General features: G+C 42.1%; 1 protein-coding gene across 2 annotated transcripts in view; it reads right to left on the reverse strand.

The window, feature by feature from the left end:
* Positions 1-20,240, reverse strand: part of IQCA1 (IQ motif containing with AAA domain 1) — a 155,990-nt gene that overhangs the window by 9,555 nt on the left and 126,195 nt on the right. For both annotated transcript variants that reach the window (XM_030580167.1, XM_030580166.1), the window contains 2 exons: positions 16,988-17,187; positions 3,899-3,985 (listed from right to left, as the gene is read on the reverse strand). In XM_030580167.1, the coding sequence (XP_030436027.1) occupies positions 3,899-3,985; positions 16,988-17,187 (287 nt within the window). The remainder of the gene's footprint in view (positions 1-3,898; positions 3,986-16,987; positions 17,188-20,240) is intronic.

The following is a 20,240-nucleotide window of genomic DNA, read 5'->3' on the forward strand; positions in this document are numbered from 1 at the left end:
ATGTGATTTTCAAAATACCTTTAAAAATCTGGCCTCTAGGCACTGGGAGCCCAAATCTATTGAAAGTCAATGGGTCTTAGGCTCCCAAGTCACTTTTGGGTCTTTTGAACATTTTACTTTGTCTCCTTGTTTCACTGTATGTCAGGCTGCAACATGAGAGACTTTAATTTAGCTCTGGACTCAGCCTTCCATAGTGCAAATATAGAGGAGACGCTGTACTCTGAGGTATCTGAGTTTCAAGGATGGACTATATCCTGCCCTGTGAATGCCCTTGCCAGGCAAAGTTTTTCATCTGCTTGTATCAGCAGTTGCTGAAAGGAGGGAAATGCCTATTCTTTGGATTAAAGAGTACAAAGGAGGAGAAATTAAAAATGAAAGCAAACTCCAAACAATCAAGGGGAAGAGGAAATATCATTTTCTTCTAGTTTAGTTAGATAAATATATATATAGTCTCTCTTTTTCTAAGTAATTCTTCAACGTTGCACTGAGAGTCTAAACAACGAGGAGTCCTTGTGGCACCTTAGAGACTAACAAATTTATTTCGGCATAAGCTTTTGTGGGCTAAAACCCGCTTCACAGATGCATGGAGTGGAAAATACAGTCGAGAGGTATAAATACACAGCATATGAAAAGATGGGAGTTGCCTTATCAAGTGGGGGTGGGGAGGTCAGTGCTAACAAGCCAGTTCAATTAAGGTACAAGAGTCTAGTTTATTAGATTGCCAATTGCTTAATAATATTAGAACTGAAGTGTTAGTGTGCAACACAGTTTAATGGTCTGAAATAAGGACTTCAAACAATCTCCTGGGTTCTTTACCCAGCTTTGCCACTGATTAGTTAGGTAGCCTTTGGTGAGAGATTTCACTTCTCTGGCCCTGTTCATACTAGCCAGAGTATCTCTGAAAGCACTTCTTAAAATAAAAGTTTGTGCTACCGGTGAGGATTGGCCACACAGAGTTGTGTTAAAAAGGGTTTGTAGCCAGTTCACACTAGTTGCACAACTGCCGAATATTTAGGGAGACATTTGGATTTTTGCTTGCCTATCTTATAAGGATGTTGGAAGGAGTCCTTAATGTGAGTATAGTGTTTTGAAAATGAAAACTGTTGTTTGAGAGAATTATCATTATTAAATGGCACTAATTAGGTTCCAAAATTAGCACTTTGCTGAAATAAATGGTAGAGGTTAAACTATTACTGCTGGTTAGAGTTCCTGGTTTATAGGCTGCTAATACATCCCTTCTACTGGGAAGGGTATCTTGGCAACAGGAATTGTCAGATAATTAACTAAAAACAACAACAAAATTCTCCCCTGCTCTTTCCCCTGCTCTTTGTGATAAGTCCTAATTCAGCCATTACATTTTGAGCAATCTGCTTTTTGGTAGTGATAATAGCTTTCTGTATTTCCATTGATCTAGAGTCAGTTACACATAAGAATCTTATTTTAAAAATCTAAATGACTGTCCTAGTGCCAACCCCCAACATTGCCTATATTCACCGCTCCAGTGTGAGGCCTAGAAAGCCATTTTGGCATTAGTGTGTCTACAGCTCCTGTTGTGTATTTGAAAGTAATGTATGTCCATTGTATTGTAGGGATATATACCGAAAGCTAATAATACTCCCATTCACTTTAAAAGAAAAATGTCTGTAGCAAGAAAGGCTGTTGAACAGGGTCCCTAGGGGTTTCAGCTGACTTCTAAATCTGGAATGGAGAATGTGGGGTGTATTGTGAAGGTACCCCAGGTTTCTGAAAAAAGATAGTGACCATACTGCTTGCCCCATTAGCAACTGGGTTATCATGACAGATTTAATACTTGACTATCTGGTTGTCAATTCTGGGAAGGCAGGAAAGGGCTGACCCTGAAAAGAGGAGGGCAGTGGAGACCAGTTTTATAATAGGCCTTCCACAAAATATAAAAGCAGCAAAGAATCCTGTGGCACCTTATAGACTAACAGACATATTGGAGCATGAGCTTTTGTGGGTGAAACCCGCTTCACACCCACAAAAGCTCATGCTCCAATATATCTGTTAGCCTATAAGGTGCCACAGGACTCTTCTCTGCTTTTACAGATCCAGACTAACACGGCTACCCCTCTGATACTTGACACAAAATATAAGGTTTTCTATTATCACAATCTAAGCCATCGTGCCACAGTCATTTCCTGGGGAGGTGTTCAATTGGCTCTCATTGACTGTATCCCAAGGCAGAATTTAGCTTACCATCTCCAGCTACCTTTCTGCTTTGTTACCTGTCTTCCTTGATTCCTCTTTCCCTATGCTGTCATTACTGTTGGGGGTTCCCTCACTGAGGCCTGCTCAGACTGCTTGTTAATGCTATTAGGAGGACTACAGACTCCTTTAGCTGGTTCAGAACGCTGGATACAGCTTGTGCTGTTTGTGTAGCAGTGGGACTAGAGACAAGTGAGCTCAGCCCTGGAGCCTATCTATTTCAATCAAGGAAAATCCTTGAATTTCCACTAAATGTGAAAAGATCAGAGTGTGATTTATAGAACTGTCCCTAGCATTGTGTTTTGGAAGTGATACCAGGGCAAAATTCTGTCCTTAGATGAAAAAAGAACAGGAGTACTTGTGGCATCTTAGAGACTAACATTTATTTGAGCATAAGCTTTCGTGGGCTACAGCCCACTTCATTGGACACATAGAATGGAACGTATAGTGAGGAGATATATATACAGACAGAATGCAAAAAGGTGGGAGTTGCCCAACCAACTCTAAGAGGCTAATTAATTAAGATGAACTGTTGTCAGCAGGAGGAAAAAAAACCTTTCATAGTGATAATCAAGATAGCCCATTCTATGTGTCCGAAGAAGTGAGCTGTAGCCCACGAAAGCTCATGCTCAAATAAATGTGTTAGTCTCTAAGGTGCCACAAGTGCTCCTGTTCTTTTTGCGGATACAAACTAACACGGCTGCTACTCTGAAACCTGTCTGAGATGCGCACAGACTGCTGCTAATGAAGCCAATAGACAAAGGCTATGAACGCTGAAGGTGGTATTTGTCCCATAGTCTTCTTTACAATAGTAGTTGCAACCAAGATTGGAGAATTAGAGAATTAGTTGCTTTCAGTATGGTATGTCAGCCACCAGAGGGCATCAATCACCACATATGCAAGTCATAAAATAAGCACTCTAAACAGCTTGTGAAATGACAGGCTAATCTATGACAGTATGTCATCGTATCTTAAAAATATTGCATTTGTGCCTTGACAAAAAGAACAAGCTACCTTTTAAAAACAAATAAATAAATGGTTCAGTTTGACAAAGAATCAGTTGTGGCTAATGTCCTGAAAAGCTTTGTGGATTGAATGAGTATTTCACATGTGACCCTGTTTGCTCTTGTATAAGTTGCTTTATATGAAACTGTGTGTTTCTGGATGGTTTTTTTTTTTCCTTTTCTTTACTAGTGGGAAATTACTGATCATGGGAGGGAAAGAAAGTAATTAAAACAGAAATTCCAGGAGGTAAATAAAAATCTGTTAACTCTTTGACCTATAGGCTTGGTTTTTACAGTGCAGATTTGTCCTTATTCCTTTATTGATAAATAAAGCTGAATAATTTAAGCTTGTCTTAAGTCTTAGTTTCTTCCTTTGTCTTTTTTAGGTCTCATTTTTCTTTCATTGTTGTTTCTCTTGCTGTGCCATGAGCACTGGGCAAATTACTTTTAAATAAGGGTAGTTTAGGTGACTTCTTCAAGAGTTTGTGAGAGGTCATGAGACTTTCTTTAAAAAAGTAAGAGAGAGGCAAGCTATTATACAGTGAGCATTGGCAGGTCTGGTTGTAGTGGTTCACGTTAAGCTGGGAAATGCCCCTGTTCCTTTGGATCAGGTCTACTACAGTATGTGAAATTATAATGGGTTTAGAAATCAAACAGGAGCCCCTCACCTCTTTTTCAGACTTCGGCACTTTTTTGTAGAATGTTTTTTCTGCATCTCCAATCCAGATGACGGAAGGCTGTAGCTGCTTAGCCACCTAGGTGAAATGAGAGGAAATGTATGAAGTTAATTAAAATGGCTAAAATTTCAAACCTGCCCTGCCTGCGCTCACTTTTAGAGTGGCTATATCTTACCAAATCTATTCCCTGCTATTGCAGGAGCCTTTGACATTGGTGCACCGTGGTCCCTTATAGTCTCTGCCTGTGGCACACAGTAGTTTAAGCTCCCGAGGGCTGTACTGCTTTTGTCTAATCCAGGGATGACTGGTGGGGTAGAGGGGCCTGTGATGTGCAGGAGGTCAGAAAAGATGATCTCTAGTCATAGATGAACTGTGATTCTACATCGACATGTAGGTATCAGAGTTGACTGTTTTCTTCCTCCCGAAGTGCTGAGTGCTTGTCGCCGTCATTGGCTTTATTGCTGAGCACTTTTTGCCAAATCATGCCTCTTTTATTTAGAAATCTAATGGAATGGACTGAGCCATGGCTTGAAAACTTTGGCCAATATGTTTATCTCACATTAATTGCTACAATCTCTTGTCTTAAATTCGATACCGAACGCCTAGTACATTGTGGTGACGTGCTATCTGTTTTATTTGTGCAACAGGAGGCCTGTAGTGCAGCGTTACACGATGTATTTAAGCAAAATAGGCTTATGTGAAATGTCAGCATTCACAAGAATCATAGAACATCACGGTTGGAAGGGACCTCAAGAGGTCATCTAGTCCAACCCCCTGCTCAAAGCAGGACCAATCCCCAACTAAATCAATGTTGCTCAGGCATGCAAGAGTGAAATCAGGCATCGCACAATTTGCAGCTTAGCTAAGAATTAGGATAATATATTAAGTTTGGGTGCACATATTGTGCTTTCTACATCAAAACTTGGATGTACTATACCTCTGGCTCACAGCAGGATGGCAGCAATGCTACAGGCTTCTTCATAACTGCACTTCCTATTGCTATAGTAACCCTAGTGGTTTAGGAATTCTGCTGCCAAGTGTTAATCACATTGCAGTTGTTGCTGTCCTAGCTCTGTTAGATCGCTCCGTGATGGACGTGCTGCTGTATGAGTAAATCGTAACTAGGATTATTTTTTCTGCCATGCTCTTGTTCCATTCCACTTCTTCAGGTGAAGCTGTTGCTACTGGAAAGGGGGATGTAAATATCAAATATAGCTTGTTTGCATTGTGCTAATGTATGATTAATGACCATTCCAGGATTTATAGCCCATGTACGCTCACGTGGGATGTGGGAGACCCAGGTTCAAGTCCCTGTTCCAAAGTAGGCAGAGCAGGGATTTAAAGGAGGGATTTCCCACATCTCAAGTGATTACTTTAGCTAACAGGCACAACTTTTTCTTTTCTCTTTTTTTTTCATGTAAAAATTTGAAAGGTCCTATTTTCATTCTGCACTGGAACAAAAAACAATTTTCAAAACCTTGAATTTTTTTTTGTGTGATATGGAATTGTTGTTTTCCGGCCAGCCCTAGAAACATTCTTTTGAAAGTACTGTTAGCTTGGGTTTAGGCATTCTAGCTGCACAAAACACCGCCAGTAGAAATTAGTCATTTAAAGTGGATTTCTAAACGTATGCTTGCCCTTTCTTACTGTTGGTGGTTCCAAGAGGAAGTGATGCAATTTTAGACATGCAATACTTCAGTGGAAATAATCCACCAATTCTGAAAAATGTCAAGTGATATCCCTCAGTTCGTTACTTGACTAGAACTGTTTTAATGAAGGAAATGGAAATCTTCACTCATTTTGGAAGGCATGAGCTAAAATGTTGAGTTATAATACTGAAGATTAATTAAAATAAAGAGACTGGATGATAAATGACTATATGTGAACTCTGCCAAAATTTCATGTGTGCAGATAGGCAGATATCTGCGTCTCTATTTACCCATATGTATAATTAGGGAGATGAGGTGTGAAGAGTGATCAAATAGCATATGGAGTAAATAACTTGGATGAATGGCTAAAGGTATAAAATTATACAACAATAAGGTCACATGGGCTTACATTGAAAATGTAGAAACCAGATAATTTGAAGAGTTATACTTTGGTCCCCTGAAACTTGCGCACACACTGCCGGGATAAATTTAGAAGGCACTCTTGAAAATGTGGTCTTTATTATTGTGTAGCAGAATGGCAGACTCTTATCTTTATTATATTGGAGCTGAATGGCAGATTTGGGGATGCTGGGCTCTTCTGCTGAGTCATCTTATCAGGTGAGACCTGCAGTGTAACCATTGCTGAGTCATACTAACAGGTAGATTCTGCTAGCTCCAATCAGGGTATGAGATGGGTTGGGTTCTCTTTCTCAGGAGCTGAGGGAATTAAGGCCTGGGACAGAAGTCATGCATTGAAAAACCTTGTTTGGCCAAGCTTGGGGAAGAAAACTTAGGCTGAAGTCTACGTTGTTAAGTTACCGAGAAAGCCAAAGCTCCTTAAAGGGTTCATACTGTGTGTGTGTGTGTGTGTGTGTGTGTGTGTGTGTGTGTATATATATATATATATATATAATCTCTTCAGAGAAGTGCAGGAACTCTGCTTGCCTGCATATATTGCTTGGGGGGTTAGACTAGATGACCTTTGCAGTCCCTTCTAACCCTATGGTTGTATGATCTAGCACCTTTTATCGAGAGATCCCCAAATCCTCAGCAAGCTCTACACAACTAACAAACCTTTTGTCATCTACCACTTTATGGTCACCTCAGGGACAGCTTGTGCTCCAAAGGACAGAGTAGCCCATGGACTGCCCTTGAGTATAGAGCCAGGGAGACCACAGTGAATGGGAGTTTGAAGCAGGACTGTGCTTTCCTTGGGGTGGAGGGTCACCTCCCTGCCCTTTACTCAGGACTGGGGCTAACTGCTACAATTTAGTCTTCTGTTAATTTAGTCTAATTATAGGATATGCACATACACCTCAGCACACCCCACAGATTGTTGCCTGATATACAAGGGGTTTTCCATATTTCTTTCATTTAGGGGTCTGTTCTGCCATCACTATATTTATGTGACTCCCATTAGTTATTCAATCACATGGTGCGATGGGGCACTTCTCCCTTAATGCTTACACTAATTGCTAACGTTAATGCGAAGCGGAACTGCATGTGAACACTGAAGGGGTATTTTTTGCTTTCCAAGGTAAATCAGTTGTACTAAGCTGATAGTCAGTTCAGTCTTTCTGATGCCCAGGGAAAGATTACAGGAGAACATGTTCCATACCTGTTACCTGACATAGTGGATAGTGCTCTGCAGTTTGCCATGTGGAGAACAAGGGTGGGGATTTCCAAAAGCACCTGGCTGTGGTATAACTCTGTTTCCTTTTGAAGTCAGTAGTGAACTTCCCTTTACATCAATGGGAGCAGAGTTAGGCTAATGCTGAGTGCTTCTGAACATCCCCTGCTAAACATGGTATGTTGTGTATGGACACTCTCACTGAAGTTGTATACAACACCCTGTTCTTTTGGAGGTATTCTCTGGGATCCCACTAGGGCCTTTTCCTCTAGCAAAGAAGGCTCCCTCCAGATCCTCATCCCCTCAATATTGTTTCAGCAATGGGGTTGTTAGAGAGGTGTGAGGCACCTGTCCTCCTTCCTCAGATGGCTCTGATGCTTAATTTGCGACCTGTACCTGTTGCAGCACTTTGCACTACTAACTAGGCAACAGACCCACTTTTATTCTAAATAACATTTACCCTTTTTCTTCCTTTTGGCACCCCTGTTCCTCTTTTCTTATCTTCAAAAATGGGGAAATATACCAAACTGAAAACAAGGTAGTGAGTGAACCTACTTTCTACCAGCTCTTGAATAAAGCAGATACTTTAAAGATCTCTGCTTTCTAATTCACAGAAATGAACTGTGAATGAGCAGAGGAGCAGCAGACTTCCACATATATGCTAATATGACATGATCCAACACACTGCTCTTGTGCTAATTATTAAAAAAAAAAAATCAGACACCCATAATCCATTGGTATCTAATTTAAATTGTTGGCAGATACAGAGCAGACTGTATGTCCCCCTGAAAGTGCTTTATCTGAATTATCCATGGGTAGTTTGAATCCATGGATAATTAAATGCATTGTACATAATTAATTAATTTATAATTAAAATTTTATTAGCATTGCTGCATTCAACAATTTGTTGAAGTCACCAGCAGGTGGCTCCTTAACCCTTCTAATACTGCATTACGTTAGCAACATTTGATAAAAATTGATCTTCACTGTAGTTTCAGCTACTAATTTGATGTACATTTATAACAAATGTTCTTTTGCTGTAACACTTGTACCTTCTGTCCATCTCCATTAATCAAAAATGCGTACAATCTGCATGTACTGATCTGACTTTGTGTTTTTCATGGCAAATTCTCTTGCATGTGTCTAATAAGGACTACGTTATCCTGCATTTCTGAATTAAAGCAGAACAAAGTAAATACTAAGTGGATTTTGTTGGGTATAATGGGTGATAACCACCATGGTTCTGCTGCTCCACGGTTCTGTTGTCAACATTTTGTCTTAGAGCTATTTCATTTACTCTCCAGATTGCTTTGGTTCATGTTTGGAAGGAACGATATAACTGCAACTGTAAGAAACTTATGCTAAAATTTTCAAACTTGGGTGCCTATAAATTAAACACTTAATGCCACACCTGGGCACCCAAATAAACGGCCCAATTTTCAGTCGCTGAGTATGTACAGCTCCTCCAAGCTCAAAGATTCCAGCCTTAATTTAAAATGAAAGAATAAAGTTATGTTTCTGCAGAAATTGATGGGTCACTGAAAATCGGCTCAGTCGAGCCCCATATCACTGTATTTTCTACAGTTGCTATATTGGCAGCACAAGCCTAGATAAAGCACTTGTGAGGCCAAACTGATGAAAATCAGAAATGAATATTTGGTCCCAAATGTGTGGGGTTGACTAGAACAAGTAACAAGTAGAACAAGACTTCAGTAAGAATGTGGAAAACATAAAATTGAGTTACTTTAATAGATATTGGTTTTATAGATAATATATTTTGACTTGCTATAGAGACAGTGTAATAATAAAATCCTCTAACAGATTGACTTTTATTACATTTTAACTTTAGGAGATAAAACAAGATAAATCTGCTCCCTTCCTTTGAAATGATATTGTACGTTTAATTTATTTGATACTTGGCAATATACATCCTTTCATGAATATAACCTTCTCACAGCTTTTCCTTTTAGGCAGGCTTCATTGCACCATGCATAAGAGTTTACACCTTCTGATGATTGGAATAAAAGTCTGATCAGTATTTCAATCACAGTCGGGAAATACTTCACAGCAGCGAAACGTTTAATGAAATGGGCTTTTTACCAACATTTTAGGGTAACTTCTTATTGATCTTTTTCAGATTTCAGAAAGCCCCAACATAAATGAAAGGACTGATTTATCTTTATGGAATTTACCAAAGCCAGAGACAATCAATACCTTTTGTTACTCAATCTTCCAATAGTGATGCTGTTTGATATAGAATGCAGTGTGTTTCAACAGAAGGAGCACTATTGTGTCCCTATGTGGCTTTGTGTTTGAACTAAGGTGTGTTTGTGTGTGTGTGTGTGTGTGTGTGTGTGTGTATACACACTGTTTTCTCCTAGCCACTTCTTTTCCAACCCTTCAGTCTGATCAGTACTGTACCAGTAGCCCTTTCTCATCTGTGGCTCCTTGTATGATGCCTTTTCTGTGTGTTGCTGTTGCCCTGGGAAAGATGTCAAGTGAGGGGTGTCTGTTCTTGTGATTAATCTGATTGTTACCCTTTTCAGTGTTGTTGCAATGCCAGTTATATATTTTGCCTCAGAGCTGTGGCTTACAAACCGCCTACAGTTTTATACCTCGATGCCTGAGAGGTTTATGTCTTACAGCTTTTTCCCTTGCTGCTATCATGTCTAGGCTGCCTCCACTAACCTTTTATTTTGTCAGATAAATTGGACTATTATTTCTCCCGTGGAAAACTTTGCATAAGGTATGGTTTGCTGAAGCGCTACTCATGAACTGAGTCCCAGCTCAGCCTGCATAAACTGACAGTTCTGTTGACTTTAGTCAGGCGCAGGGTATGGAAAATAGTTATAAGCAAAATACTCCAATGTATGTTGGTTTTATGGGAAGCAGTGGCACAAGAACCGGTGTCTGTGTGTGTGTGTGTGTGTGTGGCAGCGGGACATGGCTGGTCCACTTTTTGCTGGGGCAGACTGCAGCCCCTTCCCCATCTTTTCCTTCTGAGGCTCCACCTCTGGCCAGGCCAGCATCGAGCCCGGCTGGGGAGAGGAACTCGGGCAGTTGTGGGAGCCGTACACGCAGACCCTCCACCTGCCCATGGTGCGGTGGGGGTGGGCGGGGTCTGAGAACAGCCCCTGGTCTGCTCTGCACTGGCTAACCACAGCAGCCCACGCGGCTCTAACCCCAACCTGGCTCCAGATGCGGGGGAGGGCCTCGGAATAAGAGCCGGGCCATGGTAAGAGCTGCGTGGGCAGCTGTGGGGCCGGAGACATGGAGGGTGGAGACATGGGTCGGGGGTTGCTCTTGGTGGGTTCCCCACACCATGGAGGGGTAGAGGGTCCATTGTGGCTCCCCTGCAGCTGCCTGTGCAGCTCTTACCAGCTCCAAGCCCTTCCCAGTCAGAGCCAGATTGGGGAGAGCTGTTTGTGGAGCCTGGGTTCCTCCACTTGCCCTGGGTGGGGGGGCTCAAGGGGCAGGGACACAGGCAGGGGACTGCTTTAGGCCTTCCCCACCCTGGGGGGGCGGGCTCCCCAGCTCCACTCCAGTTTGGCTGGGGGTGGGGTCTCTGGCGGAACAGGGAGGGTGAGGGTGGGCCCTTGGGGGAAGAGGAGGCCTCAGGGGGGTGGGACCCCTGGTTCCCCACCTATGGGAAGGATCCAGCACCCTTGATGTGAAGAATCAGATTCATTTTAGGCACTGCTGGGACACCATTCAATATCAGATGGAAATCCTGTCTCTATACTCTGAATCAGATCACGGTGCTATATGACTTCTCTGTGAGAACACGCGTGCTTATTTTTTGACACTCACAGCTTCCTTTAGTAATTTTACTGTTAAATATTTATGTTTTTCAGTAAAGGCAATGAAATTTCAGTGTTTTCCCACTAAGGTCATTTCCTCTAAATTACATTAAAAGTGACAGTTTTTTTAATACCTTGAGTCCCATTTTTGTCAGAGCTGGTTTGTATCTTGCAACAGAGCCCTTCCAAAAATAATTATACAAAAAAGGGATTTGGATTTTTGCATCTGAAACAAATTAAAGTCTCATTTTTCCCCAATGTTGTGCTCTTGTTTAAGGTGTCTCCTGTGAAATGACTGCCATCAGTTCAATTATGGATAGAAAGTTTCCTAATGGTCATTAAATGCTCTCTAGAGTTTAATTTAGTTACCAAAACTCTTTTGTTTGTTGAAGTGATTGGTAATCAAGAGTTCTAGGTTACTTCACCTTCATCATTAGACACCATAAATCCATATTTAGTAAATCTCATGGTTTAATAATGGTTACATGGATCATATAATATGAAAAATAACTATCGCAATGTTTCCTATAATTCAGTTACAATTATAAGTACACAACTTTATTTTTGTTTGGCTAACTATAAATAAGTATCTTTGTCAATACAAATGCCTTCTATGCCAGTCTGACTAGGGTAACAGTTGCTGTTGCGTGCAAAATTTATAACTGAAACTATCTGTTCTTGAGACCTGTGAATCTGCACACAAGGAAAAATGTAATGAGGTGAACTACTATGTGTCGGACAGTGAGATTCAGAGAGCTGTGAATATAAATGCCACATAAATGCTGCAATATACTGAAGTATTTTATGTCAAGAATTATGCTGTCCATATACTCTTGCAGTGATCAGATACGTTAAATGTGCATATACGTGCTGTGATCAGATACTAGTCTATCATGGAGAGGAAGAAACCTTTGGTGGGAACAAATAAGCTTCCCTCCTCATGTATTGTGAATGTGTGTGGCGAACAGACGACAGGCAAACAGAGGGAGTTTGCCTGGGAGTTCACTTGGGGGGAGTTCTCACAGAGTATTTTTGCCTTTCAGGCTTCTGTGAGCAGTAAATACAACATCTGAAGAGGCTCTTAGAAGGAAGACAATATGGGTAGTGAGCGATTAGCTGTTGTGACTTGTACGGGTTGTGCCATGTTTGTCTTTCTCCCAGAGAACAGAAGCGACTTTGACTCTACAAAGTGCAAACTGGTCTCCGTATTGGAAGACGAGGTTAAAGGACTAGAGACCCAAGTATCAATCCTGTGTTGCATCAGAGAAAATAAAGATTTTCTGGATAGAAGTCAGCGTTTGGTACTGCAGGCACAGTGTGCTGAAGAATCAGAGAGTGCAGTGCAGAACAGGAAGAAAATTGGCAGTATGTGACTTCCAGAAGAACAAAGAGGAGAACCCATGTACCCCCAATGCAGATAGATATAAGAAACCGTTTTCAGGCTCTCTGCAGAGATACTATGTCAAAGAATGGTTTGGAAGAGTCATCTGAGGGAAGAGATCAGAAGGAGACCCCATCAACCAGAAAGTATGGGATGCATTGTCCTAGGGTTGGAGGTTCCATGACCACCACTCCCAAGAGGAGGAGAAGGATTGCTAGGAAGAGATGGAATCCACCTAACGAAGAGAGGAAAGAGCATCTTTGCAGGCAGGCTTGCTAACCTAGTGAGGAGGGCTTTAAACTAGGTTTGCTGGGGGATGATGACCTAAGCCCTGAGGTAAGTGGGGAAGTGGGATATTGGAAGGAAACACCAGGAGGAGAGTGCAACAGGGAAGGCCTCCTGATTCATACTGAGAAAGTAGGGTAATTGACTAGTTATCTTAGGTGCATGTGCACAAATGGAAGAAGTCCGGGAAGCAAGCAGGAAGAATTGGAATTCCTGGCACAATCAAGAAACTATGATGTGATTGAAATAACAGAGACTAGGTGGGGTAACTCACATGACTGGCATACTGTCATGGATGGGTATAAACTGTTCAGGAAGGACAGGCAAGGAAGAAAAAGTGGAGGAGTTGCACTGTATATAAGAGAGCAACATGATTGCTTAGAGCTCCAGTATGAAACTGGAGAAAAGCCTGTTGAGAGTCTTTGGGTTAAGTTTAGAGGTGAGAGCAACAAGGGTGCTGTCGTGGTGGGCATCTGCTTTAGACTACCAGACCAGGAGGATGAGGTAGACGAGGCTTTCTTTGGACAACTAACAGAAGTTTCCAGATCACAGGCCCTGGTTCTTATGGGGACTTCAATTCCCCTGACATCTGCTGGGAGAGCAATACAGCAGTGCACAGACAATCCAGGAAGTTTTTGGAGTGTGTTGGGGAAAACTTCCTGGTGCAAGTGCTGGAGGACCCAACTAGAGGCCATGCTACTCTTGACCTGCTGCTCACAAACGGGGAAGAATTGGCAAGGGAAGTAGAAGTGGGTGGCAACCTGGGCAGCAGTGACCACGAGATGGTTGAGGTCAGGATCCTGACAAAAGGAAAAAAGGAGAGCAGCAGAATATGGACCCTGGACTTCATAAAAGCAGACTTGGACTTTCTTAGGGTATTGGTGGGCAGGATTCCCTGGGAGGTTAATATGAGGGGGAAAGGAGTCCAGTAGAGCTGGCTGTATTTTAAAGAAGCCTTATTGAGGGTGCAGGAACAAACCATCCTGATGTGCAGAAAGAATAGCAAATATGGCAGGTGACCAGCTTTCCTTAATGGAGAAATCTTTGGTGAGCTTAAACACAAAAAGGAAGCTTACAAGAAGCAGAAACTTGGGGCTGGTCTACACTTGGGGGGGGGTATTGATCTAAGATACACAACTTCAGCTACGTGAATAGCGTAGCTGAAGTCAAAGTATCTTAGATCGATTTACCTCGGGTCCTCACAGTGCGGGATCAACGTCCGCGGCTCCCCGTGTCAACTCTGCTATTGCTGCTCACTCTGGTGGAGTTCTGGAGTCGACGGGAGCACGTTAAGGGATCGATATATTGTGTCTAGATGAGACGCGATATATCGATCCCCTAAAAATCGATTGCTACCTGCCGATATGGTGGGTAGTCTGGACATACCCTTGGACAGATGACTAGGAAGGAGTATAAATATAATGCTTGAACATGCAGGTTGTAATCAGGAATGCCAAAGAACAATTGGAGTTGTAGCTAGCAAAGGATGCAAAGGGTAACAAGAAGGGTTTCTAGGGTTAGCAACAAGAAGATGGTTAGGGAAAGTGTGGGACCCTTACTGAATGGGGGAGGCAACCTAGTGACAGATGATGTGGAAAAAGCTGAAGTACTCAATGCTTTTTTTGCTTTGGTCTTCACAGACAAGGTCAGCTCCCAGGTGGTTGTACTGGGCAGCACAATATGGGGAAGAGGTGAGCAGCTGTCATTGGTGAAAGAATAGGTTAAGGACTATTTAGAAAAGCTGGACAAGTCCCTGGGGCTGAAGGAGTTGGCTGATGTGATTTCAGAGTCATTGGCCATTATCTTTGAAAACTCATGGCGATCGGGGAAGGTCCCGGACGATTTGAAAAAGGCAAATATAGTGCTCATCCCTTAAAAAAAGGGAAGAAGGAGAATCCAGGGAACTACAGCCTCACCTTAGTCCCTGGAAAAATCATGGAGCAGGTCCTCAAGGAATCCATTTTGAAGCACTTGGAAGAGAAGAAGGTGATTAGAAACAGTCAACATGGATTCACCAAGGGCAAGTCATGCCTGACCAGCCTGATTGCCTTCTATGATGAGATAACTGGCTCTGTGGATATGGGAAAAGCAGCGGATGTGATATACCTTGACTTCAGCAAAGCTTTTGATACAGTCTCCCACAGTATTCTTGCCAGCAAGTTAAAGAAGTATGGGTTGGAAGAATGGTGGATAGAAAGCTGATAAGATGGTTGGGTTCAATAGGTAGTGATCAACATCTCAATGTCTAATTGGCAGCCTATATCAAGCACAGTGCCCCAGGGGTTGGTCCTGGGGCTGGTTTTGTTCAACATCTTCATTAATGATCTGGATGATGGGATGGATTGCACCTTCAGCAAGTTCGCGGATGACACTAAACTGAGGGGAGAGGTAGATATGCTGGAGGGTAGGGATAGGGGTCCAGAGTGACCTAGACAAATTGGAGTATTGGGATAAAAGAAATCTGTTGAGGTTCAACAAGGACAAGTGCAGAGTCCTGAAATGAGGGTGGAAGAATCCCATGCATTTCTGCAGGCTGAGGACTGACTGGCTAAGCAGGAGTTATGCAGAAAAGGACCTAGGGGTTACAGTGGATGAGAAGCTGGATATGAGTCAACAGTGTGCCCTTGTTGACAAGAAGGCTAACAGCATTTTGGGCTGTATAAGTAGGAGCATTGCCAGCAGATCGAGGGATGTGATCATTCCCCTCTATTTGACATTGGTGAGGCCTCATCTGGAGTACTGTGTCCAGTTTTGGGCCCCACACTACAAGAAGGATGTGGAAAAATTGGAAAGAGTCCAGCCGAGGGAAATGGAAATGATTAGGGGTCTGGAGCACATGACTTATGAGGAGAGGCTGAGGGAACTGCGCTTATTTAGTCTGCAGAAGAGAAGAGTGAAGGGGGAATTTGATAGTAATCTTAAACTAGCCGAAGGGGGGTTCCAAAGAGGATGGATCTAGGCTGTTTTCAATGGGGACAGATGATGGAACAAGGAGCAATGGTCTAAAGTTGCAGCGGGGAAGGTCTAGGTCGGATATTAGGAAAAACTGTTTCACTTAGGAGGGTGGTGAAGCACTGGAATGGGTTACCTAGTGAGGTGGTGGAATCTCCATCCTTAGAGGTTTTTAAGGTGAGGCTTGACAAAGTCCTGGCTGGGATGATTTAATTGGGGTTGGTCCTGATTTGAGCAGGGGGTTGGGCTAGATGACCTCCTGAGATCCCTTCCAACCCTAATCTTCTATGATTCTATGATCGTTTCCTTTCTAGAGAAAAGGATTCTGAATCCATAATCTCTCCTGGCGATTCTGTCACTGGGAAAGGGAGATCTTATTGGTTTTTTGTCTCAATCTTAAAGGATTCCTCCTGGCCTACACCCTTTCTCATGAGAAATGTTAAGATCATGGAATAAGGAAGAAATTGGGCCCTGACTATGTCCATAAGTAAGGGTTCTGGATACGTTCATAATTAAAACACATGGTTTCATTTCCAAGCCCATCATATATTATCTTATGTTTTTGTTCTTGTAATTCGAAGCTAGAATTCCTTTTTCAAAATGATGACTACAGCTAACCAGACAGCCGTGTAGCAGAGAGCCATTTGTGGTGACTCCTGTGCAAGAAATATACACCCAACAATAGGCAGCTTTATTTGACTATACGTTGCATCTCAAATAAATATTCCTGATTGAAGGAAACAGAAACATAGAAGAAAATTTTGTTTTATATAATGCTTTTCATACTCAAGGTAATTCAAAGATCATTCAAGCGGTGACATGGAAAAACCTTCTTTCATCAAGTGATTTCCCTTGGGGCATTAAATCCTCCACAATGGTGAACATATTGGTTGTCAGAACATTGTTTTAAGGCAATTTGAAAGCCATAAGGGAGTTTCAAATCTGGGATGAAACTTGTTTTGACCTTGGACAGTTGTGCCTTCTTTTTGGCATACTCGGACTTTGGTTCTTGGCTTTATTTTAAACCCAGAGCAACCGGCCTGTTGAAGATCTACTCTTTGAAGTTGAGAAAATGGGCATAAGGTGATTTATCATCCCCAAGGGGAAGTGGAATGAAATGTGGACATTTCAAGGGCGCCATACACTCTCTTACCTCTTAGATTCCTGGATTTTAAGGCCATAGGGACCACTAGATCTCCTAGTTGAACCTAATATAAAATGCAAGCCATTTAATTTCACCCAGTGGCCCCTGATTGAGCTCAGTATTTGAAAAGTGGAACTTATTTAAAAGAAAGTAGGATATGATTCCACAGGAGTTTAAAGAGAAGAAATAAAAAAGCACACAGCAGACTGGTGAGAATCAGCTGTCAAAAAATACAGTACCTTGAACACCATGTGGAGCATCATTTGTAGACCACTCTTGCCTGGGTATTTCCCAGCAATGTTAGAGGCAGACAGGTTGAACAGGTTGGCTCCTGTTTCTGTGCAGAGGGCATGCACCAGCATTTTCTTTCCTACTCCTGTGGGCCCAGCTAGCAACAGGGCTTTCACCAAAGGAGCCTTCTCATGTACTGCTTGAGAACCTATAAAAAGTAATAAGGCACTATTATTGCTTTCATTTAAGTCTGCCATAAATGTAATGGTGAATGATTCTTCAGTTTTTCTTCCTGATAAATATTTCATAATGTGAACTCTTCATCTTGCTAACGTAGAGCAAGTGGTGTAGAATTCACTTTACAGCTGTAGAATATGTTAGCCTTTGTTCGTGGCAGGAAAACCAGTAGTACTGAACTTATTTTAATTGTGACTTTCAGCAAAATTCTTTTCAGGTCCAGGGCGCTCGTTTCACTTTGCTTAATATTGGATATGGGCTGTAACGGGCTAAGGAGCATTGAAATGAAAATGAGACACATAGTTACATGCACATGACAAGCCTGACACTATGCATAGTACACATCTGCCTTCAATTACACCTAACTGTTAACTGACTGCCTGTTGGCTGTCAGGCAGATGTACGGTTGTAGGTATACCTGTGGTCTAATTTAAGAGGAGACAAACATTATACCTCAGAGCTGCTCCCCACTTAGTAATTGGAAAGGGGAGGAAATTCCTGTCATATGTCAAAATAGCAGAATCCGTTATCTGCTCCAAAAATGACACTTTCCAACTTCCATAAGAAAACAAACTAATTGGAGTACTTTCCTGATCAGCGTTCTTCTGTAATTTAAAACCAGATGTCATCCGTCTTTCTTTTGCCCCTTTCTTCCCTCACTACTGTCTTTTTGGAAATTTCTCTCTTTATATATTTCTGCTTTTAGTAAGTGTGGGAAAGTCTGATCCCTTGATTGTAGGAATGGAATGTAGCTGACTGAGCTGGGCAATGACAGCACCCGGGAGTGGGATTGCTGTGCGTGTTGTCAAGTCATTCTCCAGCAAGGAAAGATAAAGCCCTATCTAGAACTCTGCTACTTCATTTATGAGTAGAGGTATGGCATATACTCATTTATTGCCTAATCTACTTTCTGTTCTCTGCTTTTTTTGTTGAGACAGTGCAGATGTTGGGTTCCTCCTCTTCACTTGCTCTGACAGGGAGGATGATGACTAACCACCAACCAAGATTTCACTGCTCTTTACGGCTCTCTCCTTTGCTTCTCCAGTTTAAGCTCTTCCGATCTGAAAGAAATGAGGTTGCCTGTTCTACTTTGACAGTTGGATCAGTGAGTATTATTGAAGCCTGGGCTTGGAAAGCCCAATGAGGAGGGTGTCTGCACTGTCTTAACAGAGCTACAGAAAGCAATTTAACAGGGAAGGGGCAATGTCACATGCTTTTTTGTGGCTCTGGCTGTGACTGCACAGATTGGGTTTTGTATCGTGGCATCCTATGAAAAGCTACCCTACAGAGGGAGAAGGAGAGACAGAAGCCTGACTGAAAATAGGGAGCCTGAGGTCATGAAAAGTCAGGGCCAAGCGCCTCTGACTCTTACACGATTCCAATGTCAAAGGCTGGTAGCCACCCCAGACACGTCTTTGAGGAGACTCTCTACTGGGGGTGAGCTTCTTTCCCTTTTAAGCAAGCTGAGCAGCTGTTTTCTGCTGCACTTCTGGACATTATTTCAGCCACTGCTTTGCTCCACTGACTGATTGGAGATTTCCTCAGTGAGAGAAGGAAAAAGTGTTTAATGCTCCAGCGAGAAAGTGCTGCTGCAAGATATTCAGGTGAGATTTCGTTGAGAGCCAGATGGCGCAAGATGCGATGGTACAGAGGTTATCTTCCTCTGCATTGCTCACTGCTCTTAGTGAGGGAGGGATTGGAGAAAGGAGGTGTAGAGAGCTGGAAAATGCTGAATGGTAGTTGCCATCATGCCTGTCAGTGGGAAGGCAGGACCCAGCATCTGTGCTGTCATGGACAAAGCCACAAAAATATTATTTAATATATTATGGTCAGCATCTCTCATAATAGAATTTGGACAGTAAACTTAACTGCAAACATATAAATTGTCTCTCCCTTGATGATCCAATAAAGTCAGTACGTTTTACATGCCACATAAAAACATGCCCTTGTCTTGATATAGTGATTACCACTCCAAAGGAACTTGAGCAGTTATGCCTCTCATCATGGGCTGAGGGTTTGCAAACTTTCTGTCTGCCAGCTAATTGGTAAGGGAAAAAGTCCAGAAGGTGAGAGCCCTTTGCAAGAGCTTTGCCAGTTCTGGAAAAGTTCTATTCCAAGTACCAAGAGCAAGAGAAACTCCGACTCCTACAACCACCACAGAAGAGGGGACAGTTTAGCTAATAATGCTATTCAAAGTGAAAACAAACCCATCCATCAATATGTTAATGACTTAAAGTAGCCAAATAAATTACAATGAAGTATTAAGATGAATGCCACCGTAAGCCTTTATTCCAGCACCATGAACCATCTAGTGAAGTTACCAACCTCTCAAGTTATATGGATATTTTTGGTTATTTCATACCAATTTACTGCTATTATACACTGATTATAATGGAGCAATAGAACCCCCCTCTAGAGAAATGTAACTTCCATTAAAAAGTCTCCTTTCTACTGCTTAAAATTTTCTGATTCCTTTTCGGCTGAAATTTTCTCTATCAGGTGAATATTTTTGGGAAAGCTTTTTCTCGCACACACCCACGCACACATGCTCATGCTCTCTCTCTCTCTCTCATACAATGATTAACTAGTTCTGAGGCCAGTTAAGTAAAATGTCATCCAAAGGTAAAATAATTGCTGAGACTTTTTGGCTTCAGACAATATATATTTTTTAACATACATTTGCTATTGCAAATGCAGAATATACTGGTTGAGGGTATTTTTCCTTTCTCACAGTTTCTCTTCATTTAATGGGAGGAGGTTTATGGGCCCCTCTTACCTTGGCAGGAGCAGTCTTTGGGCTTGATTATCCTAAAAAATTAGGTTAAAACATGACCTTGCAGTGTAGACAGGGATGTCATGTTTATCTTTGTCATCAGCTGGTTCTAGCAGAGTTAACCAATGACCAGCTGACATGGTCTTAAAATGAAGGTCCCTGTCTACGCTGACTGCAAAGTTCCATTTAACATAATGTTAGAACTACTTCTTGGGGGATCAAGTTAACTAATACAATCTAACTTGCTACTG

This window comes from Gopherus evgoodei, chromosome 11 (assembly GCF_007399415.2).
Source record: "Gopherus evgoodei ecotype Sinaloan lineage chromosome 11, rGopEvg1_v1.p, whole genome shotgun sequence".
NCBI lineage: Eukaryota > Metazoa > Chordata > Testudines > Testudinidae > Gopherus > Gopherus evgoodei.